The 16,282-nt window shown below is 44.8% G+C and overlaps 1 protein-coding gene across 1 annotated transcript in view; it reads right to left on the bottom strand.

Annotated features, from left to right (window-relative positions):
* The window catches only part of CHAF1A (chromatin assembly factor 1 subunit A), a 65,629-nt gene that overhangs the window by 29,886 nt on the left and 19,461 nt on the right, over positions 1-16,282 (bottom strand). The window contains exons 4-6 of the mRNA XM_066574456.1: positions 12,208-12,443; positions 6,770-6,830; positions 981-1,049 (exon numbers count right to left, since the gene is read on the bottom strand). Of these exons, the coding sequence (XP_066430553.1) occupies positions 981-1,049; positions 6,770-6,830; positions 12,208-12,443 (366 nt within the window). The remainder of the gene's footprint in view (positions 1-980; positions 1,050-6,769; positions 6,831-12,207; positions 12,444-16,282) is intronic.

Genomic DNA, 16,282 nt, shown 5'->3' with positions numbered 1-16,282 from the left:
CTCACCGGTATCAGATCTTGTATCCAAGCTAGAGGTGGCCCAAAAGGGCACTAGAGGCTCCATGCCTGCCCGTATCACATCTTGTATCCAAGCTAGAGGCGGTACAACAGGGTACTAGAGCCTCCATGCCCACCCGTATCACATCTTGTATCCAAGCTAGAGGTGGTACAACAGGGTACTAGAGCCTCCATGCCCGCCCGTATCACATCTTGTATCCAAGCTAGAGGCGGTACAACAGGGTACTAGAGCTTCCATGCCCACCCGTATCACATCTTGTATCTAAGCTAGAGGCAGTACAACAGTGTACTAGAGCCTCCATACCCCCAGTATCACATCTTGTATCCAAGCTAGAGGTGGTACAACAGGGTACTAGAGCCTCCATACCCCCAGTATCACATCTTGTATCCAAGCTAGAGGCGGTACAACAGGATACTAGAGCCTCCCTACAAGGGGTCGGTTCTCCATAATAAATAATCCTTTTGCTCTGATATGTAATCACTTATATCAACGTTACAATCACAGAGAAAGTTTCCTTCCATTGTTACAATTCCTATTAGGGGAGGGGTTTCTTTCTGACAAGCAGTGTATTTGCTAGATACAAAGCTATATCACACCGTTTTAGTTTGTGAAAGGAGATATACCAGAAATATGTACTCAGAGGGGTTCCTAAAGAAAACTATATTACGAAGAGTCAACATCAAATACCACAACTTACATGGTTAAAACTGTATTACAAAGAGGCTACAGAGGGGAAGGAGGTTGTCGGGGTGGTGAGCTGCCACACGCACAAGCCTTCCACTGAAAACAGCTCGCCCGTGTGTGAGCTGGGGAGAACAAGTCTGGTGCTGCTCCGACAGGCCCTTATTGGTCAGAACCTATAATGGAAATACTGGCCTCGCTTGCGCACAACTACCAGAACTCCGCTTGTGTGGCTCACCCGATCAGGACAAACATTTGCATATTGATTTTCAGCATCTTACCTTTGGAATTTGAGACGTTTTGGATTTCTGTAGAAATCTAGTAATCTCCGCTTTCTCAGCTTTCACGCGCTAAAAAAAAAAAAAAAGAAAAAGAAAGGGGAGGTTTTCATGATTAAGTTTATAACCACAGTATAATATAACCATGAATAGAGTTGATATAATGCATACAGGGACCCCCTGCAACATCCGTATGACTTAGGACAGGGCTGGTCTTTACAAGATTACCCCCATAAGGATTTTATATTAAAAGGGTTTTTTTGCCAAGTTTATAAAGCTATCCCATATCTACAGAATACAAAAACTTTATGATCCACGGAGGTCAGACCACCGGAGCCGCCACGATCCTAAAGAAGGAAGTCCCAAAGGTCCCTGCATGAATGGAGCAGAGGTCGTGCACGCATGCCGTCACTCCATTCATAGCAATAGCAGCATCTGAAATGGAGTACAAACGCTCGTTCCTCTCTGGAGCTCCCACTGGAATGACTGGAGAGGTGGTGACCTCAGCTCCATTCACGTGGGAACCTTCGGGACGCCCGTCCTCTGAATCTGTGGGGGCACCGATCATAGTTATACCCCTGTGGATAGCTTTATAGCTTGGCAAACCCCTTTAGGCTCACCAATAAAGACCCCCAAGTACTGCACAATGCTTCAGTGCACTTCTAAGACCATCAGTCTTCCCAAGTTCATACTGATATACAACAGTGTGAATGTAGCCTGTTTTTTATATTCCTAGCCACGGTATAAGGAAGGTTAGTTCAGATATGGACGCAGGGAAGTCACCCTCCAACTGGTGACGCTGCAGAAGCCCCCACGGCTCATGTGAAGAAAAAAAGGGGACAGAAAAGGCTTAGGCCTCATGTCCACGGGAAAAATCAGGCCCGCTACGGATTCTACATGGAGAATCTGCAGCGGGTCCCTCCTGCCCCGCGGACATGAGCGCTGAAAATAGGAATTTAAAAGAATTTACCCATCCGGAGCGGGCGGGGAAAGTCTTCTCTTCCTCACGGCCGGATCTTCTTTTTCGGCCGGCGGATGAACTCGTCACGCCGGCGGTGCCGCGCGCATGCGCCGGGCACATCCGCCGAGCCGAAGCAAGAAAGATCCGGCCGTGAGGAAGAGAAGACCTTCCCGGCCCGCTCCGGATGAGTAAATTCTTTTAAATTCCTATTTTAGGTCTCCCGCGGATCCGGACAGCTTCCATAGGCTTCAATAGAAGCCCGCGGGAGCCGACCCCACGGGAGACCCGCACGAAAATGGAGCATGGTCCAGATTTTTTCATGCTCCATTTTTAAAAAAATCCCTTTTATTGACCATCCGCGGGGATTTATCTACCCGCGGGTGGTCAATGCATCCCTATGGGGTGCGGATCCGTGGGCAGGAGAAGAGTTAAAATCCGCTGCGGATTTTAATTCTTCTTTTGCCCGTGGACATGAGGCCTTAAAATTCATCAATAATCACCCAGTGCAACAAGTTTGTAAACCATTTATGTAACAGAAAGTAATTGATACATTTCTGTAAAATTAAAACCTGCAGGTAAAACTGAAGAGCAGCAAGTCTAATTTTCAAGTTATTTAACCCCATAGGGACCGTTTAAAAAAAATTGTATCTCCTTCTACGTCGCTGTATGGGGGCTTGTTGTTTTTTGTGGGACGAGTTGTATTTTTCAATGGTGTTATTTAATGTACCATATAATGGACTGAAAAACTTTTTAAAAGATCTAAGAGTAAAATGAGGAAAAAACAAAAAACACAAAATTCCACCATCTTTCATTGTGTTTTGTTTCAACGGCCCACAAACTGCAACAAAAATTACATTATAACTTTATTCTATGGGGCAGCACAATTACGATACCAAACTTATGTGTTTTTTTTTTTTTGCTGTAGTACTTGTATTTTTTTTTTTCAAAGACATTTAATTGAAAAAAAAATTATTTTCTGCCATCTTCTGCTCGCAATAACTTTATTTTTCCGTCCACATAGTTGTGCGAGGACTCGTTTCTTGCCAGACGTCCTGTAGCTAGCATTAGTACCATTTTGGAATACATACAACGCTTTGATCCCTTTTCATTGCATTTTTTTCTTGGAAACAGAATGACCAAAAAAGCGCTTCTCTGGCGTTCTTAATTTTTTTTTTTTTTTTGGATGACATTCACCATGGGAGGTAAATAATGCATTACGTTAATAGATCGGACTTTTACAGATGCAGCGATACTTAACACGTATTTTTGCTTTATGATTTTATATCTCATTTAGTCTAACCAACGACCTGTAAAAACACAGTTCATTAATTACAACTTACTGGTGGAGGATCCGCAGTGCTTACACCCCGTGGAAACATACCCTATATGTTACATAAACCTACCCTTATAATGTTCAGTCAGAATGCGGTGTGTAGCAGGGATTGCCAATAAGTTGCAATCACTTTTGCCATTCTTTTTATTAAGCAGGTTAATGGCGAGCCGACTGGATTACTTGTTACAACAGCAATTGGATTACATTATTCCTCATAATTGGAAAATCTTATGTGGCAGAAAAAAGACAGATGTCATATTTGAATTCAGCACTAAAGTTACTATAACAGCTTACCTCTTACAAAAATTGTGTTGGGCAGGATTATTCATGCAGTGGTAAATAAAAGTACTGAGGACAGCGAGTAATTTATTCTGGCAATCACTTTTTTTTTACCGTGGTGGAGCAGGAGGAGGAGGAGGAGGGGGGGGGGGGGCTGGGGACTACTTCAAAACGGTCACATGCCACAAATACAAGGAGGTGTGGGTTGCCCAGTAAGTGGACCAGTGCTAGGCGATTAGTTCAATTTACCAATGTCCTACAATTCAGATCTTTACTAGAACTGCGAAATCGATTTTAACATTGCCCCATGTGCGAGGCTAGAATAGTGCATGTGAGCACTTGAGGCTCTCCTGCAGCACACGGTCAGGTGTGAGGGGTCCACTCCCTGATCTTCCTGTTGCAGTGCAGCAAAATCAACAGGCTCTCTACAGTTGTGGTCATTGTGTCTTCATCATTACCGTTGTTCTACTAGGTCGTTGCCACAGATCGGGAATTGTGAATTAAAGGGCTTTGTGCAGGTACGCAGGAGTACAGACATGCTGGGGGCAGTAATAACTGATTTACAGAGGAGAAATGGAGCGGGGGGAGGTGCAGTGGCTCTCATGGCCGCATGGAGCAGGGGGGCAGCCTCAGGGGAAAGTAAATGGAAAGATGTGTGGATGGCATATGGGAGAGGGAGATGAGTATTTTACATGGAAGAGCAATACCAGGGAATATTGTAGGCAGCGTGGCCGATTTCTGACACTTGTTTGCAGGGCCTCCATTGTTTTTTTACAAAAAGAGAGAAACGTATGCACCTATATTACAAACATAATATTTTTTAAGAAAAAGAAAAATCAAGATTTGAATCTAGAATAGTCTAATATGAAAAAAAACAAAACTGCTAATTTTAAGGCATCTCGATCCACTCTAGAAAGATTTTTTTTAAACCAACTCTTTTTTTCCTAACTAGATTGACCCAATGTTCGCTACATGAACATAACAATGTTTGGAAAATGGTTCTAAATCTGCTTGGTTAGGGGATTATTCTGAGTGGCACTTTGAATTTGGAGTGGATGTCGAATATCAAAAAAATTATATTATATTAATATATATATATATATATATATATATATATATATATATATATATATATATATATATATATATATATATATAATATATATAATATAATATAATTTTTTTTAATATTCGACATAAGACCCCATAAAATTGAATAGGGTTCATATCTGCGCGTCTTCCAATGCACAAATCTCATGTGACCTTCTTGGTAGTGTGAAAGCTGTCTGAGTCTGTGTGCACAGAGCCTAAAAAACAAATAAAATGCATTTTAAGACTATGTGCACAGAGCCTAAAAAACAAATAAAATGCATTTTAAGACTATGTGCACAGAGCCTAAAAAACAAATAAAATGCATTTTAAGACTATATATATATATATATATATATATATATATATATATATATATATATATATATATATATATATATATATATATATATATATATATATATATATAGTCTTAAAATGCATTTTATTTGTTTTTTAGGCTCTGTGCACACAGACTCAGACAGCTTTCACACTACCAAGAAGGTCACATGAGATTTGTGCATTGCAAGACGCGCAGATATGAACCCTATTCAATTTTATGGGGTCTTATGGATCAGCAATGTTTTCCCGCATGGCTCCGCACTGCTATGCAGGAAACACACCGCAACATGTCCTAACCTTCTCTAGATCGCCCATTGTCTTGAATGGGTCCGGCAGCACCAGCCTCACTGAAGGCAATGAGAGGAGCGGTGATCCTCTGCTGCAGCTGTGACAGGGGAATCCCTTCAGCCCTGCAGCTATGAGAGGCTGTTTACACATGAACGCCTCGCATCCTCAGGCTTTCACATGAATGGAGAGGGCGGTAGCATGATTCACGGCCAGATATCGCCCTCACCTGTCTGAAACTAGCCTCAGACACAAGTCATTGGACAGCGCACCCCTGTTCATGTGCAGTCTGATATACACGGACACACCACAGTCAGGGGCGCTGCAGGTCTGATTTTTCATCTGTGACAAAAAGGAATAGAACATGCTGAGGTTTTTTTTTTTTTTCAACGTGGACTATGGAAAAAGCAAAACACCAGCTCAAACGAGGAAAGCATGGGCACGCTTGACCAGGCGCAACAAGCATACAAAAAGAAAGAAAATATGAGGTCCAGCTCATCCAATAGGGAAAAAAATAACTTCGGGTGATGTAGACCAAAAAGTACAACATGAGGAAAAATGCTCTAAACCCAACGATGCATCTCCGGTGCCCTCAGTCATGTCAAATCAAAGATTTTATACATTTTCACATTGGACGAGTTGGACCTCCTATTTTCCTTATAGTCTACCCCAATTTATTATATTGGGATACATATGGGCTTCATTATTCTCCATTGGGTACATAGTAATTTAGTAGCTTCTCTCATTTTCCCCATGCTATGCTATATACGATATCAAACATATGACCCGGCCCCAGTATAGCCCATCTGAAGTATTATACCATTTTAGGAGTTCGATTGCTTTGAGATACTTCTAAATATTAACCCATTCTATATCGATCCATCTCCAAGCACTTTATGCTTTAAAATGCTTTACATTAAACCATTTGCTGCCATATTACAGTTAAACCTCAAAAATGTGCCTAAACCATCAGTGTCTCCCAGGAGAGCAGTCATGTCCCCCTCGTCCTCACAACCCTAATTGTAAGACCATTGGCTCCGGCAGGACCCCTCACCGTAATGTCACGTTGGTAGCATGATAGAAAGATGAAAATAAAATAGGAGGACCCGTCCCATCAGCCGCAGTGCCACTAACAACATCGCCACTTTTCCCCTACTTAACCCCGCATAGATTATCGGTATTTAGGCTCACTTGACACATTTAGAACACAGCGAGCCAGAAATAATGAGAGCTGGTATATGGGTGAGTAGGGAGAAAAGAGGGGCAATAGTGCCAGCGGGGCCGTGGCTACAAGCATAGAAGGCCGCACACTGAGATGGGGTACTTCGAGTCCCACCCTTACAGCCACTCACAACTGGAATAGATCACAGAAAACGAATCTCTGTAGGATTTCTAAGGGACTTTGAGGAACACAGAAAATTCTGCAGACCGACAAATACCAAATGGACAAACGTATGCCGTGCTCATTTATCATTCAAACGGCGCATCATTGAAGAGGTTTACCTTTTCTTCTATCTTAATTCGCTTCTCTTCCTCCTTTTTACGTTTTTCTTCTTGTTTAGCTCTTGAAAAAAAAAAACAAAAAAGGGAAGAATAATATCAAGACAGAAAAAAGGCAATTTTGTCCATTTCATGTAATGCAGTATGAAGTGTTTAACCCCTTAACACACCGTAATGTAATTGAGTCAGTGATTGCCTTATACAAAGGCTCCATGAGATACAGGATGATTGCAGAACAGTTTATGTATCCACGCTATCCGTAGCGGCTATGACTGACAGCTTCCTCCTGCGACAATGGCTGGTATCAAATAACCTGATCTTTGTGGTTTGACCCCTTAGATGCTGCGGCCCCGTTAATACCAACTGCAGCATGTAAGCAGCCCGACGAAGAGAGAGCTTCCATCAGAGGCCTGCAATATGAATGAGCTACCATGCCAACAGAGGGCCCTGAGAAGGACCCAAAGTCTCCTATAGGTACTAGCCTGAGGCATACAGTAATCGGTAACACTGCTCTGGGATACTAAGCACCATCCATGCTCTGCGTTGTACCACCTCCATCATACAAGCCTCCCACTCCCATCTCCAAGACGTCATGTATTCACATGTGGCGGATCTTGGTGTGGATTCATAAAACATTTATTTTTATCTTGCATAAACCTATCTAGAGAAGGAAACAAAGTGGAATGAAGGCCCACGGACGGATTATCGCAGCAGAAGTCGCGGCCAGACACCCAACGCAAATTCCGCAGCAATGTCCACCTATAGACGAGCCATGTTAAACGATTCTCCCCTGCCCACAAGCGGAAATTAACTGCAATTTTTGGCTCGTGGGAGAGAACCGCAGCATGTTCTACTTGTGTGTAACCAACAAAAAAAAAATCAATAAAAATCACATCACACGGACGGCTTCCATTGCAGTCAAAGGAAGCCGTTGATCCCGCGATACTTCTGCTGTGAGCACAGTGGAAGTGTCGCAGAAAATCGCATCACAGCCCAGCTGTGTGCGCCACCCGGGACGCTCGCGGTGGATCCAGAGAGGGGAGTATGAGGGGCTGCTGATAAGTCTTTGGCTTTACTCAGGAAGAAACGAGATAGAAGAAGACACGTTCCATTTCTCCCACATTCTCCCCACTGATGCCAACACACTTCTTACATCGGTATTCCAAGTTCTGTAAGCCTTGCACAAAGAAGGATTTCGGTTGTGCCTCAATCCAGTCACCCGTAGCAGCCATGGCATCAGAAATGGTGGGACATTTGGTCCCCTTGAGGTGTTTCTTCAGGTTTGGAAACAGATGATAGTCGGAGGGAGCTAGATCTGGTGAATAAGGTGGTCAACCAGCGGGAAGCCTAGCTCCACCAGTTTTGCCGCGGTCGCTTGTGCAGTGTGAGCGGAGGCGTTGTCTTGCAGTAACAAGATTCCTTTGGACAGCTTGCTGCGCCTTTTGGCCTTCAGAGCTGCCTTCAATTGGTGCAAAAGTTCAATGCTATACCTTGTATTGATGGTGGAACCATTCTGAAGGTCATCCACTAGTAGCACGCCCTCCTCATCCCAGAACACAGACGCCATCACCTTAGTGGCTGAGGACCACTGTGCCTCCACTCTGACTGCTCCCCCTAGTGGTGGCTGTATATATCTGTACACAGACGCCATCACCTTAGTGGCTGAGAACCACTGGGCCTCCACTCTAACTGCTCCTTGGTCATACAAATAAATCCAGGTCTCATTCATAGTGACCGGTCGATCCAGGAAGTTCCTATCGGTCCGGAAACGCTGACAAATGGACCGGGAAGTTTTCACTCCATGCTCTTCTGATCTGTTGTCAGACATTTGAAGACCCACTTTGCAGGTGGCTTCTTCATGGATAATGACACAAACAGGTTCACTAGAAATCCCCATGATGGCGGCTATTCCTGCAGCTGAAATTGGCTGATTCTCCAGTATGAGGTTGTGTGCAGCATCGGCGATCTCCGGAACAACCTCTCTCGGTCGTCCAGGACGTTCCTCATCATTGGGGCTGAAGTGGCAACCCAGTTCATAACTGTAGAATATGAAGGGCATTGACCCCCAATGTCTGCGACATGTCACCATGAATATCCTTGCCGGACTTTCCTTGCAGAAACAAGAATGTTATATCTCCCCTGCTCTCATTTGCTGTGACTATCGCCTTAGGCTCCGCCATTTTGTTTTCCCGCGTGCCGAGATCACGGTTGCCATAAGCTACAAACACAACATTGTGAAAACATATTAGACACATAAGGCTTTCATGTGATGTAACATTCGTTACTATGGAAACAAAAAAAAAACAAAAAAAAAAACACACCAAGCCAAAGACTATGAGCACCCCATCATAGAGAGTCTCTGGGGGCGCCGGGTCTGATTCCGCTGCGATATTTCACAGTTGGCATCAGACCTGGCTGTGGGCATGAGGCCTTAATGCGTACCAACACCCTCTAGTGACTTACCAGAATAAGCCGCCATGTGTTTCTACATAAGGGGAGCGCTATTCCGGACCATTATAGGATTTAGATATGGCATTTTTCACCACTTTTTCATTCTGCAGACTATCTATTGCTAGTGGGAAAAAACTGCAAAGTGCCTTTTTGGAGGTTTGATGCTCATCCCACCAGTTTTGTTGTAATCCTACCATAAATTATCTTTCTAATGATCAACAAAAGCGTAGAATTTAATAAAAATAGTCCAATTATCTGAATTCTAGCCAATGTTCTAGCTAAAGAACCAAACAAACAAGTTACAACATGCGGTTGGTATGAGGCAGCCTTGTTAGACGGCGCTCCAAGCGGTTCGCCTCATTGGTTGTATTCCAGCAGGATGCCTGCGAGGTCCCAGTAGTATTCAGCTCTCCAGGTCATGAATTAGAGCTGCCAGTAGAAGGTCTTTGCGTTGTGCGATTGTCAAGCTTTTTTTTTTTTTTTTTGTAATTTAATTACGTAGTGAACAATGTCTGGATTTTTCAGTGTGTGAACAAGATTTGGAACATCTCATCCACTTTGCTGCTACTTGAATGCTGCAGATTAATTATACGTGCAGAAACTACAGCAGACTTGACCCCGCGTGACCCCGGCCTTCGGGTGCAGATCTAACCCCTTCAATGGATTTTATTTGCCGTGAATTTTGGTGCGGATTTGCTGTGAATCCTATGTAGCCATCTTCACGCAGGAGCTCCAGAAAAGAGCAACCCGAGAGGCCCAACTGCTTTGTGCTGCGCTTAAGTCCTCACTTTTAGTGCAGATTTAAAGTTTGTTTTGTTGCTGATGAAAGCCTTAAAATGCTTTTCTAGAACTGCATTAAAATACAAGCTTTTTTTTCTGGCGTTAAGGGGAGAAAAAAAAAAAATTATCGAATGCAATTTTTCTTCCTTCTTCCACTTTCTTTTAAAGACACGGGCATTTTTCTTCCTGTGGAGAATCCCATTTAGAGAAGCCAGAACAGTTGTCCCCGGCCAGGCGGCTGTTCTAAATTACTTTACGAACAACATGTAGAAATGATCATACAAGGGATACAAAGATTCTCATCTAGTAAACCGCTTATTGTGGTTCTTTATTCCTGTCATTACTCTATGATGACCACCACAATGTTCTGATACAATGTAACTACAATTTATCTTATTTTACTTTTGTTTTACTTATGTAATTTTCAAACTTGATTAAAAATGATGAGACTAATGTCACACGGGGAAGTGCGATATCACACCGTGAATCACAGCAGATATTGCCCTTGCCAACATGCAACTTTACCGTGGACGCGAAGCGCCTTTGTAACAAAACGGTCTTGCATGACTTTGGTGACATAGAGGAGTTTTCAGTTGTGTGCATCTGGCATAAGGTGCGATGCTGCCGCCGGCCACATTGACAACAATGGCAGATGCGATGCGAGAGCACGCTCTAAAGACAGGGCATTAAGCAATTTGGGGAAAAAGAGCTGCTCATGTGTATGACCCCATATAAGAGAAGAGGGTTCATATTTCTGCAACGCACAAATTACACACAATTTGTTCACCTGTGTGAAGCCAGACTTGCTAAAATAAAAAAAAGCCAGAACACCCGTACTCAGGATATGGCATGATTTTGGGGAGGGGGGGGGGGGGCACCAAAAGTGAGAATGCACACGCTACAAAGACGCACTATACCCTCGGTTACATCTCTTATAATTCTATAGCGAGTTATCTGATTAAGACGGGTTTTTAACAACACGGAGACTGGAAGCTGCGGTGAGGGTGGAGGGTTTACGTGCCGTTGATTGCGCACACGACCGCTCAGCCACTTCCAGCCTTCAGTGGTGATTCTTTCATGGAGAATCTGTCATGAAGGTTTGAGCTACAACATGCAGGTAGTACCTCTGCCGTGTGACCTCCTGCTCCAACTAGTAAAAACAGGTAAAAAGAAGAAAAAAAGGTCGGCATTTTCATCTGGACATTTTACACACAGTGCTCGAAAACATCAGGGCTGGAAAGCCCTGCCAGGCGCCGCAATCAAACACATGTCTGAGGCCAAACTGAAATCAGTGGGAGTGCTATACAGCAGCGTTCACAATGCTGCGGTAATCGCTGTAAAAAGTGCCTGTGTGGAAGGCGTAAAGCTGTGGTACCAGCATCCCTCTTTTCCGTAGTTTCACTCAGTCCTAGGAACCAAATAGAAAGAAGAGCAGATATCGATCCGTCCCGCTTGCGGCATGCTGCTTGGAATTTTCCTTGACAAAATAGCACTACACATGCTACTATATGTCATGATAGACTTTATGCAAGATCTGCGCAGACCTGTGAACACGGCCTCAGCAACTAACTAGGAAGCCTGCCCTGCACAAGAGCATCAGCAGAGATGACGCACGTTTACAAATCAACTGCAATTTTCCGCTCATGGGGGGGGGGGGGGGGGGGGGGACAAAAACAAAAACAAAGAAAACAAAACTTTTTTTTTTTTTTTTATAGTGCGGCCCTCGCATGCACAGCTTCCATTGCAGTGAATGGAAGCCGTCCGTCCCGCAGATTCCAAAATGTCAATTTTGAAATCGCTGCAGATCCGCATCATTACCAACGCAGTCCGAATCTAACCCGCCCGTGTGCTTTCGGCCTTAATAGAAGGCCCCTCATTCAGGATCCTCGTCTACCAGCTGGAGTAGAGAGCAGCTATAGAGCGCTGCTTCTTACAGGCATCATGCCTGACACGGACCACCTATTGCAACGTCTACAGAGCTACGCTTTACTTCCTCTGTGATGGGTCTGCAGAAAAAACAAACACTTGCTATAAGATACAACGCAAGTTACAGCCAGACGTCCACCATTGTGGTTGCCTATTCAGAGGGGAACCCTTCAAATTAATGGGATTACAGATCGTGAACGCGGGAGATACCAAGTCAGCGGTTCACACTAAAGGCGACAAGATAAACCGTGAAGCCAGTATTAACGAGCGCAGCAAGTACTCACTCCAGAGCTTCAAGCTTCTCTTTTTTCTTTTCTTCTTTTAGTCGAAGTTTTTCAGCTTTTTCCAGGTTTTCCTTCTCCTTTTTCTCCTTCCGCTCTTTGGCCTTTAACTCTCGCTCCTCGTCTTTTTTTTTCTTGGCTTCTTCCTTTTCCTTCTTCTTAGCAAGCTGTAGCTCTCTAACTCTCATTCGTTCCTTGTCAACCGGCGTCTTACGCTTCCTTTCCTGCTGTTCTTTGCCCTGCAAATCAATGATAGTAATATGAAGTTCATAATAAGTGGAAGATCTAGAACGTCTAAACTTACAGTAAGAGCGACATCTATGTTCCTGTTACTGGCTCGTCAAAATGCTTTCCTGGCAGTGTTAAATCTGTGAATACGAGTTCATAGGAAGAAGGGGGTGTAATGGAGTTTTTACCCAGTTTTTGCTTAAAAGTGACGTGGAAGAGCCTACAAGGAACTGCAGTATGTGAATTACCTGTCAAACAGAAGGCTACCGAGCGCTCTGCCGACAGCATCTGGCTCATCTGCAGAATAGTGTAACTAGTCACCAGTTTAAAACCCCCCAGAGACCACATGACACTGAGCCTTACCCACAAGACATGGAAAACACTCCACCTGCTCTCAGTTAAGAGTCCATTAGATTCTGGAGGATTGCACTGCCAACAATCCTGATGGCTGCTGTGTATACAGACACAGACTATGTATACGAGGTTTTACCACTTAAAAAAATAATAAAATTACAGTTTATCTTACATGTCAGCCCTATGGATTAAAGACACGGGGGCTGTGGACATGACAGCCCCCTGCTGTCGGTGGTAGCAGACAACCTGGAGCGGTCACGGAGGGGCCACGATATACAATCCCGGTCATGCAAACGCAGTTAACCAATGGATAATGGCAAATCACATAAAAAAACAGGATTTTTGGTATAACTTATAAAATCTTTCTTGTCCTGTTCATTGGGGGACACAGCTTTGACCTGGAGTATAGCTTCTGCCACTAGGAGGCGACACTAAGCATAAAAAGTGTTAACTCCTCCCACTAGCTATACCCCTCCTGCAGTCATGAGCAAGCTGTTTGTATGCAAGCAGTAGGAGCAGCCAGTAGGATATGACAATAGTTAATAAATCACAAGGTTTAATAGATGTAACTCATGTATCACCGTGTGCGACCGCACTGAGGACACTCCAACCAGGAGGAGTCTATGTTACAGTCCTAATACCACACTGGGTGGGTGCAGGGTCCCCAATGAACAGGGCACGAAAGAATTTACAGTAAGTTATACCAAAAATCCTGTTTTCTCGTCTGTATTATTGGGGGACAGCTCTGACCTTGGGACGTTCCAGAGCAGAACCCAAGGAGGCGGGAAGATATAAGAAGCCGTAGGCATAAAGGAGCATAACCAGCTCTTTCTCCGCGACCAGCGTTAACGGATGCCTAGGCATCCAGCCAAGTTAGGCACGGAGCATGAAGGGGTCTGAGTAACGGTCCTAGCCACCCACCGGGAGAAAGCTCTCAACAAGGCACCCGCTGTCCAAGTATCATGTGCCGTAACACAGCCTGAAAGTAATGTGTCCGTGACATGGTGACCGCGCCGCAGAGAGGAGTCAGTACGAGGAGCCCACCTCGGAAAACCAAGGACACAACTTGGGCTGACAAGGGGGCCAGCTCAGAGCCAAGTTGACTAACGAAAACCACTTGAGAGAGGTAATCTTGTGCAGTAAGACCGAGCTCACCTGTGACAGGTGCGTCCAATGGGACAAGCCGCTATTGTAAACCGAGAACTTAATTGACGCTGACCCCGATACTACCTGCAGTGAGGTAACATGCAACCAGTCGTAACGATCCTCCTTTGATGACAAGAATTCCGCCAGATAACACCTCCTGCTCGGAAGGGAGACACGTAGTCAAGGCGAACTGGATGTGTTGTCAGCACCAGCGACAATGGAGCAGGACCTCAACAGCTGGGGGCCTTCCGCTGGACCTAGCCTTGGAAAAGGCATCTCTCTGGGTTCTCCACCAGGGTGGCTTCTTAAAAAAAGATGTCAAGCAACCGCATGACTAGCCAGGAACCATAAGATTCGGCGTTCCTTCAATATTACGCAGTACGTGAATCTGGCTGGTCTCTTTGTGCTACTCACCTACTCCCGGTTGTCCTGATGCTGGGCATGCTCCCTCATCTCCAGCAGTGATGCCCCATCTGCTTTCCATCCTTTAAAGAGGATGGCAGTGCTCCAGGATGGGGACAGTATGGCCAGCGGGCCACTATCAACTTTAGTCCGAGCTGATGTGATAGACATGCTGATTAGTCAGTATAAAATGTCTATCGATTTGTATAAACCAAATGTATTATGCTGTTGTAATGACTTTTAGCTCTGTGGAGTTTAATAGACACACAATCTAATCATGGTATTTGCTAGACAATGGATGTGCGATGTAATGTTAGTTGAGTACATAGAATTGCAAAACAGCCTCTAAGAGTTAAAGGTCATAGGATTATATGTAATACCTGCATTCAATACTGAGTGTCTTCCTAGCCCTCTCCACCCCTCCCATCCTGAAGCTAGTTAAATAATGGGTTGCCACATACACAGAAACTGCTTAAGGTTGCCTGCATAGAGGACAAAGTCCAAGCTACATCCTGGCTAGTAGAGGGTGGGCAGAGAGGTGGGGGATTCTATATGATCCGACAAATGAGAATCCTATATGTTACTGATGTAATCTGTTGCACGCCCATTAAAGGGCGGTTATCATGTGTTATAATAAAAAGCCTGAGCCTCTACACATTGTAGAGACTCTCCCGGTTTTAGACCAGCATTTGTGTCTGATCTGGTCGATGATGTGTGCACACTATACAATTCGGAAGCTACAAAATACCCCGAAACCTGCTGGAGAAAACCATAATCCAGCACACTGATGTGCCTCCTTTTCTTCTTGGGAGGAGGACAGACACTTGCTGTCTGCCCTCCGCGTGAAGAACAGGGAGAGTCCTGCCTGCCCGGTTGCCCACAGCCATGCAGAACCAGGACAGGGAGAGTCATGCCTGCCCTGACCCACATCCATATAGTCCTGGAGGACCTTGATAGTGTCTGAAGGAGGCAGATGTCTTCTAAGCAAAAAACGGAGCCTGCTCATGCAGGAGGGGTATAGTTAGTGGGAGGAGTTAACACTTTTTATGCTTAGTGTCACCTCCTAGTGGCAGAAGCTATACCCAAGATCAAAGCTGTGTCTCCCAATGATAGACAAGAAGAGGAAACTGTTACTTTGTTTCACTTTGTATTTAACCTCCCCTAACAGATCAGATCCACGAGGGGGAGGTGAAACTACTCACCTCTGCAATATCCTTTAGCATTCTGGTCCTTCCAGGACCTGACGCCATCTTGTGCGCCACACATAAAATGTAGGACACATGCGCAGAAGGCCGGTGAGCCCAGAAGATTTAAAATCTCCCGGCTAGCATGAGTAGGCGAGTGCAGGGAGATGTCACCAGGAGCCGCTGTATGCGGTTCCCGGTCACATGATCACTGTTAGGAGAGATTAAGTTACGTAACCAAGGCCCGCAGATTTAACCACGGACCTTTCCCGGCTTCTTCGCACGTCACCAAAATTTGGGATGCATGCACAAAAGCCGCGGGTTGCTAGGGTAATTTAAAATCTTTCTGCTCCTGGCTACCAAATGTAGCCGAGAGCCTGTAGACTTCACGGGGGGCCGCGGTACGCTGTCTCTGGTCACGTGATCGCCGCCATCCAATGACAGGCGATTGTGTAAAGGTGGGGTGGAGGGGTGAAAGCCAAAGGCCTCCGCATAGTCCTCCACAGACCTTCCCTGGCTACTATGCATGCACACACCCGCAAAATGCCGGGGAGGACCTGAGAAATTAATATCTTCTTACCCATGGCTACCAAAAGGTAGAGAAGAGCCTGGAGCAGTGACTGGTGGCCCCACTGAGTGGTCCTCAGTCAAAAAGGTAGCAATCTACCTTAGGCTGGTCTCACACGATTAGATGGAAATTGCGATTCCGAATGCGTTTGATCAGCGGTAATATGCATATAAATCAAATACACGGGATTATGCAA

Source organism: Eleutherodactylus coqui, chromosome 7, assembly GCF_035609145.1.
Source record: "Eleutherodactylus coqui strain aEleCoq1 chromosome 7, aEleCoq1.hap1, whole genome shotgun sequence".
Classification (NCBI taxonomy): domain Eukaryota; kingdom Metazoa; phylum Chordata; class Amphibia; order Anura; family Eleutherodactylidae; genus Eleutherodactylus; species Eleutherodactylus coqui.
Note: the sequence above shows the minus strand (reverse complement) of the source record. Positions and strands in the feature narration are given on the sequence as shown.